The sequence below is a fragment of the Sipha flava genome, unplaced genomic scaffold (assembly GCF_003268045.1).
Source record: "Sipha flava isolate LNK unplaced genomic scaffold, YSA_version1 210_pilon_pilon, whole genome shotgun sequence".
In the NCBI taxonomy this organism is placed as follows: domain Eukaryota; kingdom Metazoa; phylum Arthropoda; class Insecta; order Hemiptera; family Aphididae; genus Sipha; species Sipha flava.
In genome coordinates, this window is record NW_020272822.1 from 432480 (window position 1) to 442353 (window position 9874).

At 27.9% G+C, this 9874-nt stretch overlaps 1 protein-coding gene across 1 annotated transcript; it reads left to right on the forward strand.

Moving 5' to 3' along the window:
* The first annotated feature begins 873 nt into the window (after window positions 1–873).
* Window positions 874–9281, forward strand: LOC112682756 (helix-loop-helix protein 13-like). The gene is made up of 3 exons (XM_025553469.1): window positions 874–1090; window positions 1347–1513; window positions 7680–9281. Exons 1-3 carry the CDS (start codon window positions 1025–1027, stop codon window positions 8044–8046), a joined length of 600 nt encoding a protein of 199 aa, XP_025409254.1. The 5' UTR covers window positions 874–1024; the 3' UTR covers window positions 8047–9281.
* Window positions 9282–9874: the final 593 nt, after the last annotated feature.

Below are 9874 nucleotides of genomic sequence, written 5' to 3' on the forward strand. Positions count from 1 at the left end.
TCTTATGATGTTCAAAATAGTATATTATAATATATTATATCCATTAATCCTAGATCCATTTTAACATTACATGTACAATTTATGGTTAATTATTTAAAAATATGACAGTTATAATATTATTATAACTGTCATATTTTTAATAGGGTAATAGGCGAAGGCCAGTTTGAAGGAGTACAACTTCAAATTTACAAATTAGATAACTACGTCTTTAATAAACATTATACAAAATACATATCCATGTCATAAACACTTAAAGTAATGATACCTAATTAACAATCAGCTTTTTTGTGCAAAATATAATTATTAAAAAATGTTGCGTTTTCTTTAGGATAAAAGAATCTATAACTGTAAAAATATTTTATTGTAATCTAAAGAATGTAAAATATGTAAAATTTTGTGATAAAAACTTATTATTCTAGTTGTCTTTCTAATGTTCCTTATGCAAATATAAAATATGCAAAAGTAATAATAATATTAACATTAAATACTCTAACTAAAGGTGAAATTTAAAATATGTGTAATAAAACTTAAATAACAAACATTTGTTGGTATTTCTTATTCAATCTTGATTATAAGATCACTTTTGATAATCGCGGTCGTAAAGAATTTTCTCATAATTAATATTATGATGATATCTATACAATTATTATGTATTATTTACAAATATTAGTATGGTCAATATAACTGGCGTATAAAATACAAATCATTATGCATAGATATTTATTACAAAAATTAATATTTTTTTCGATCTATAATCATAATACAGATAAAAAGATTTTCCAAAATAATGTTAATATTTCTTTGTCTCAGCAACTTAAAGTAATACATTTTGTTTGAAATTGTTATTATTTGATATAGAGCTACATAGCAATATTTCTAGACGGCAAGAGGGTTGAAACAAACCAACACCTGTCTGCGTTACCATTGGACGATCGGCTGGACCAATATCATGCTATTCCTAAAGGGAAGATAGACGCCCCCAGGAACTCGCTGTGCTTGTTCTCATATCATAAAGCACTGCACAATGATGAGCAACGGATTCGCAACTACGGGTCATACACCCACTTGGGACTCTAGTTTAGCAAATACTGTAAGTAAACAACATTTTCTAAGAATATTTACAATTTTAATTTGTATTTAACTACTATCGCACTGTAATTACAACAAAATATGTGTTAGTAAACTTAGGTTTAAGCACTTGGTTTAATTTGATTTACTTTATATGTTTATTGAATTTTGTGTTTTACAAAACAGATACATTATCTACAATGTCATACTATTATTGTATAAAATCAATTATTCTAGGTTACAAAAACAAAACAAGTAAAATAATATTATGGTTACAGGATAGTCAAAGTTATGATGAATGTTGGCCAGATGCTCACCTTTATCATCACCATCATCATTTACATCACCACCATATTCATCAGCATTCTTCTTCAGTATCTCAAATGTGGCCGATCTCACACAACCATACTCAACATCAGAGTCTAACTCAAAATCCAATTTCAAGGTAAGCTGTTTATGTATATATATCATCACTTTATTGAGAGTCTATATCATAAGTATGAGTATAAAAATTATAATTAATTTTATTATACCTCTTTATTCTATCTACCACAAAGAAAATTATCTTTATTTTTGTTTATTTAATTTATTAAAAAATAAACTCAAATATCAATGTTTTTTTTTTAAAAAAATGAAGAAAACATTTCGTATCTCGTGATATTCAATGTATATGTCTTAATAATTACTAAAATAATATAATACTAGTATACCCATTGCGAAAATTCACAATAGATAATTTATTTATATAATAAAAAGTATAGGTGCAATCGAATCAATTCATAAACACATTTTAACAAATCAATAAAGAGTATAATATCGAAAATTGAAAGACATATCGAAATGATAGAAAGTGTTTATTAAAATATATGTTCTGCAGCATTAGGATAGCACTATGTATGAGAGGGTGTAATTATTACATAAAATCATTTTACAGTGTTTCCTTCTAGACAATATTAGCTAATATAAGTAATAATATTAGTATGGTTTGTGTGCTGTTTATTGTTATATCACTGGGTAAGGGCCAATGAGAATGCTGTATTTAGAAAAAATTGAAAGTAAAGTTGATTGTGCACACATAAGTTTCCTCAAACTCAACGAATGTAAGCAATTAATAGCTCAAAAGAAAGAGCTTGGTCCTCTGAGTATTCTGAAACTGAAACTATCAATATCCATTAATTAGAAAAGGAGCTATGAGAATTCGAATGTTGCTTGAGTGAATGTGTCCCATAAGAAATCTACAGGGAAGAATCGCATTGGTGGAAGTTGAGTAAATTTCAATGATTGATGACATATCTTTGTCTAAATACTTTCATTTAAAAAAAAAATTAAGGAAATCGGTCGGATAGAGCGGCCAGACGGACTGACTTTAATTTTCATATATTTTTTTAATATGTAAGATGATATATTCTTCATACCTATTTCTAGTTTTGTAATATATATGAAATTATAAATTAATATTAAAAATGAAAATATTTTATTAGATATATTAATGTATTTACTGTAGTAATACATCAACTTTCATGTTTTTTAACACTCTAAAGAATAATTGTAATTGTTGACTTAAGTCTAATTTGAGTTTTTAGTATTTTATCTATATTTTATTAAAATGTATATATTAAATTAAGATAACAATTGAACTACTTAAGTTTAGATACTTCCATTATAATTTTAACAACTAAATATTATTTTTTGTACAAGTATTTCAACAAATTATAGTTAAATACAATTATTATTTATAAAAATCTTTTATGCTTATCATATATGTTTAATTTCTAGTTCCTCTTAAATAATAAATAAACCCCCAATTTACTATGATTATTTTATATTTGTAGATAGTGTTATATTTTAATATTTTATATATTTTAATAAAACCAATGTTATTTACTATCTTTACTTATACCTTTTGCCCTGCATCATTCTGATTATTGCCAGAGGCGAATTTAGCGTTTTGGCGCCCCTAGGCTTAATCACTCTTTCCCCCCCCCCTTATCATTCTACTAAGGAACCAACAATATTTGGTCTAAACCCTTTTTTTCAAATTTTATTTAGTTTTTTATCAAAAAAAAAATATTTAATATTAAATCTTTAAAACAGAAAACTTCTAAAAATAAAATATTTCATGTCTATTATTTTACTTCAGATACCATTATTACAAGTACAAATAAACAATGCTTATACAGTCACATAACGGAAATATTAATAACCAGATATGAAAATACCTATACTCGGATAGTCGGATATTCCCAATAAGTACATAGGTACTAATAAGTTATTAATAATAACTAGTAACTAACTGTAATTATTTTATTACAAATGAAATTGTAATAATAATTTTAATATTCTTACTATAACCTATAGTTACGCATCATACAATGTTCATATTAATATATTATTACCTATAACTTTTTAAAATTATTTTTATTCGTGTTTATAAGACAAATATAAATATATATATATATATATATTAAAATAAATATACCTAATAAGTCAATAATAAAACTTAATTCTATAAAAAAAAAAAAAGCCGCCCTAGGCTGTAAGCCTTTTAGCCTGCCTCCTAATCCGCCACTGATTATTGCATTATGTTCCTATGTTTTAATGGGCGAAACATGTTTAGGTACATTATATTATTTTTACCTGTAAATGTAGAACACGTTTGGGTGCATCCTACACTAATTGCCAATTGCAATAGGTTATCTCCAAAAAAAAGGTTAACAATCTTTATAATATATGGTTTATGAAACTAACTACATTATATTATATATACACTGTATTATACTAATGTTTCAACTTCCAATGTTCAGTTCCTATTTGGATTTTCAATCGGCAAGATTAGCTTATTCTTTGTAATTATAGACGTGAACATTTCCGATGTTTTTGAAACCTGACGTGGAAAAAATTGTGTTGCGATTAACAGTTATAAATTTAGTGACTTTAGAGGAAACAAAGATACAACTAAAGTTTTTCGTTACACGAATGGTAAATGCACTGTCACTGCTAAATGAACTGTTAATTTAAAAACGGTAGTTTCAATAAATGGAGAACATAGTCATAGACCATAGATGAAATAGTTGAAGAAACCATCACTAAACAGAGTTGTCACTTTTAAAGCGCAAAGCAACTACTAATCTTAATGTAAAGCCAAACTAATATGTCAAAAACTACGTAACTTTCCAAAATCAGAGCATCTAAGTTATTCTGACGTCAGATTATTGAGGAAAAGTATGTATGAAGCTAGACGAAAAATATTTCCTAAAATATCAAAATCTTTATTCGAAGTAAAAAACTATGATTTTTCAAAATAAATAGATTTCGTTTCAAATAATGAACCATTTTGTTTCATGGTTTCGGAAAGTAGTATACCTATTTTTACAAATGCTACTAACATGTCACTTTTAAACATGTCTCCTGAATAACGCTAATAGGATCTAAAAATGTAAAATGAATGACTAAGTATTAAAGTGTTATTTTTCTAGATGTTTCTAAATGTTATATTAATACCTATGTCCTTTGTACCCAAACGTATTATTTTTCTAGAGATATGGTGTACCCAAATTGTGTATTCTTTTATACCCGAACGTGTTGCATTTAGGGTCTACTGTACCCAAACGTGTCACGGCCGTTTTAATCGGATTATTATAAAAGAAAAAAATTATTAAATATACTTAATTTTTAATAATTATTTTTTATATTATTTAATCAATTGTCGAAGAACGGGGGCTTCTTCAGACTGCGCTTAATAATATTGAGCAAGAAAATAATTATATTCAACGATTAATAAAAATTCTGTGATAATTCACAAATAATGTTTTATAGTATTTATTTATTTATTTTCTAATGTAATAATATGTGTTCAATGATTATATGTTTTACTATAGGTACTAGTATTTTTTGCCCAATAACATACCCTAAGTATTATGTTTAATAATATACATAAAGAATAACTATGATAAATTTTTTAACACTCCTTTGAAATAGTAGTTTAGTATAAGTTATGTACTTCAATAATCAATTATCATATTTATTTAGGTATTTAGTATCGTATTAATTCAAATTTTAAAATTTTAAAATTCCTCTCTTTCTAAAAATACAATTTTTTTAGTTGTTATTGAAAAATGTATAATGATAAAGGGCCTCAAGATTTTAAGTATCACACAGGTCTCGTGTAGTTTAGTTATGGCACTGATCTTAATTTATGGTTCAACATTTTAATGATTTTAAATTAGTCCATGAATTAAGTGACTTATTTTTTACTTGTAATATTTTTTCTCTCTGTTTACAATTTCCTCTAAGATAATTTACAAGTAGGAAAAAAAATTATAAATAGTGATTTAATAAATTTGCGAGTCATTTTTACTTTTTATATATTTATGAATTTGTCAGAAGAAGTTAGTTTTAACTTTTTACTGTAGTAGGTATAGAATCGACAGTAAATGTATACAGTTTAGGCGAGGAATTCGCTTGCCATTCAAAGCTCTGAATAAAAAATATACTTTTAGTGATTTTAATATCTCAAAGATTATATAACTAAATTTATAAAATATTTATTCTTTTAAAAAATATAAATACAAAAGTTATGTTTAACATGTTAATCAAACACATCATAAATTAAAGTACTATAAATATCGGTGTACCATCTCTATTGCGTTTATTTTTGTCTATTTTTTATGCAACACTATCGTGTTAATGAAGCTTTTATTGTGAGCAATACAATAAAAATAATACATAAAAAAACAATAAAAATGAACCTTTCCTTTTTCCGCCATGTCCAAAACAAAAAAAAATTGTGTTCTTCAGCTTTTTCGCAAATAAAAATAAAAAATTTTAAACTTTCTCTTTTTTTCCAATTATATTTATAATAAATAAATTAAATCTTACCAAACTTATAATTTTTTGTTTTTTGGTATTCATATTCTTTGATAATCTGATATGTGTAAATATTATACACATACTATTGTGGTTTCTAATTTATATTTATTTTGTTAAATTAAATACTTTGTGTATAATGGCTTGAACATTAATTGCTGATTGACTATGATAAGATTTTGATCAATCATTTCCTTCATCAACGTTTAAAGACTGAGATTAGTAAAACCATTGATTTTCTTGAAAAAAAGTGTATATACTTACATTTGGTGATTGTAAGCTAGGTATGCGAATTCGATACAAAAATACAAAATGATTATATTAACTATCAAGTGAAATAGTTAATTCTATTATACAAAACATTATATATTTGTTATAAAGAAGTTCGACCTTCACTCAGAGTTGTTTCTTGATTACGTTCAATGATTTGTAATTGCTTTCATATTTTTACAAATACATTTCTAAACGAATGTAACACATCCATCCTAGTTATTTTTACGGTATTCAAATTACGTCCACTCTCTGTACGCCTTCAATCAGTATTCTGCATTTAGGGTCAATGAATGAAGGACAAACATTCTGTTTCAAACTTCAATGGTCCGCCCGACTTCTGTATATCGTAATACAAAAAAAGTTTTTTCTTTAAAAATCAAATTTTTTATCAAATAATAGAAATGCAAAAAATAAACATTATGTACCTATTTTTATTCGATTTGTTTGCAATTAATACTCGTATTACAAATTATTCATTTATTCCTAAATTTACGCATTTATATCAAATATATTTTATCGAAAATATATTTTACTATCTTAAATGACTCATCAAAATGCCAAGTAAATGGTACATTTTTTTTCTCCAAATAGTGATGATATCATGATACATAAAAATATCTAAACAATGAACATTGATCCAACAATGGCAATTGCTATTATAATATTATGATTTATCAGGTCAAAACTCAAACTACTGATAATTGTGATAATTTACAGTCCATACCGTAATAATTTTACATAAAAAAAAAATATACAAATATATGCAGCATGAACTCATTTACCAATAACTGTGATTATCACAACCGAATTTTCAAAAAATATCTAATTTTGTGCCGACAAGCCTTTGTATACATAACATAAACGTGGCCCAATATCTTAGCATTTTGTTGCTATTTAGTTTTCGAAATTTTAATCACGATATAGAACACTGCTTGTAAATTGCTTGAATCCCATGGCACTACTTTTTTTTCCGTTGTTTAACCGATAGCAGAGGAAGCTCTGAGTGAACAATGCTTCTCCTTTGTTCGCTGCTGGCATCGTGTAATCATGTATGATATACACATACAATAATATTTACTTTACAACATATAATATACAATACATATAATACAAATACGACGTCTATTGATTCCTGTTGCATTACCTGAACTAATTAGTTAAGACTTTTATCGCCATTCGTAACAGTTAAAGGTAGGATTAAAGTTTAAAAATAAAAAATCTTGGCTCGGTTGAAACATAATAGGTATAAGTTTCCTGTCCCCATTGAAATCACAGTATCTGGTCGGAACAAATATTTTTTTTTTTAGAAATTTCCATACTTCGAACATTTTAATCATCGGATACGTTTTGTTATATTTTATTGTCAAAAATCCACTAGGAAAACCTTTGAAAAAAAAATGACTTTACACCAGAATCACTCTTATGTTTGTGTATGGATTTTTTGTTAACCATGAGCGTGTTTGATTGCATAGGGGTGGCAGTAGCAACAGTAGTTTGCAAAAGTCGTCAATGGCGTCGTCGAAGAAAATCCGACGGCGCGTGGCCACGCTGGCGCAGCGGCGTGCGGCCAACATACGCGAGCGCAGGCGCATGTACAACCTAAACGAGGCGTTCGACAAGCTTCGGCGCAAAGTGCCCACGTTCGCGTACGAAAAACGTCTGTCCCGGATCGAAACGCTCAGGCTGGCCATCACGTACATCGGCTTTATGACCGAACTGCTCCAGTCGACGCCGTCGCCCGGCAGCGGGTCGGACGTAGTCCAGTCATCCGTCACGTACGCCGCTCTACCGCAACACGACATCCCCTACGTGCCGTACTCGCTGATACCGCCCGTCTAAGCAAACTGTACGGTCGCCGTTCCCGACCGCTTCGTAGCAACAAATCCGCCTCGGCACCGTGCGAATACAATACGGGTTGCGTTAACATTTGAATATTGTCGAAAATTCGCTAAATAACACAATATTAGTCAACTGTTATCGTTAGCTACCATGAATATTGTTAAATGTTGACTAATGTCAACGTTAAACGGATAATAATTTGTCAAGAACCTTTCGGATAATGTCTTGACAACACCATAAGAATGTCATAAGACGTAACAATTTCAAACCTAGAATTTGTTAAAATATATTTTAATAGTTATTATCTATAATCGAAACATTTATTTAAGTACCTAAATTATTTAAATGTTAATAATATTATTTTCTATTGCATGACATACTTCCGTGACATTTTCAGTTACACAACATTTTAGATCACTGACATCGTATCACGTTTTAGTCATTATACCCCCAGCAGCCCGACGCTTTATTTTTGTATAGTAGGATACCATAGAATACAGAGTGCTAACAGAACGTTTAAATCGTTCTAAAAGTATGTAACTTTTAATACTATCCACTATGTTGTTTAGTTAATGTTAACATTTTATAGATAATGTTAATATTTCATGCTTATAAGCGAATAATTACATATTAGTAAAAATGCATGGCTATTGTCAACATTATTTGAATGTTAACACTACCCGTGGCATTCTTTTCATACCATCTAAGGTATTCGAATAAAATGTATTTATACTTAAAATGTATATAATGTATGTAATATATTATTATATACAGGGCTGTTGACGCTATTTTACGCCTAGGGCAGGGGTTTATTTTATATTTAGGTAGAGGCTTTGGGTTCAGTTGCTAAGAGCGGCAAATTATTAAAAGTTTAAAGGAATGACAAATATTTATTTCGTAAGTTACATACTACATTATAGACTAGTGTAGTTCCTAAATATGAACATGACCGTGAAATTTAAAATTAAACTATTTATTTAATATTATACATTTATTTTCGTAATTATTTATTTATATATAAATAAATAAATATTATTATTTATTATTTATCATTTGTAACTATACTTTAAGCAGGGTCGGCTTTAGATACGATCGACGCGTGTGACGGCACAGGACAGGGGCGGCTCCAAAGCCTTGGTTAGGGGAGGGGGGCAAGTTATAACTTTACAAAATCTTATATCAAAACGAAAACAACAATTTTTACAATACAAACTCAAGTCGTCTATTTTTAAAGTTGGTTAAAATATCAATAATATGATCTATTTGATCTAAAATAACTACTTTATGATATACATTAATTAATGTCGTATTATAGTACATATTATAATATGCATTTTTCGTTAATATACATTTTTTATAAATACGGTACTGGCTTGGGGGAGCCGCCACTAGCACAGGGCGCCAAAATCAGAAGGGCGCGTGAGAGGCGTTAAAATTAAGATTAAATTTGATCAATTTTTGCAAATTATTTACTAGATAGAAAAAAAAATGTATGATGTGATTCAATATAAATTTGATTATTATTATTTATTATTTTATCGACCGCTCTTGTAGGTACAATTACAGTTTTATAAACTATCACTATATTATTACAAGTATTATTATGTTTGTTATCTGAATAATTTACAAATATTAAACAAAATGTACGTTTGAAAAATTACTTCGAGCATTTTTGATTGTGAATAAGGCTTTGGTCATAATATGTATAATGAGCCCCCTCCAGCTCCCAAAATTCTGTTTGTTTAAATTATATGTCTAAGTCGTTTAAGATGGAGGATCACCAAAATAATTTTTGCACTGAGCGCTGAAAAAGCTAAAGCCGGTCCTG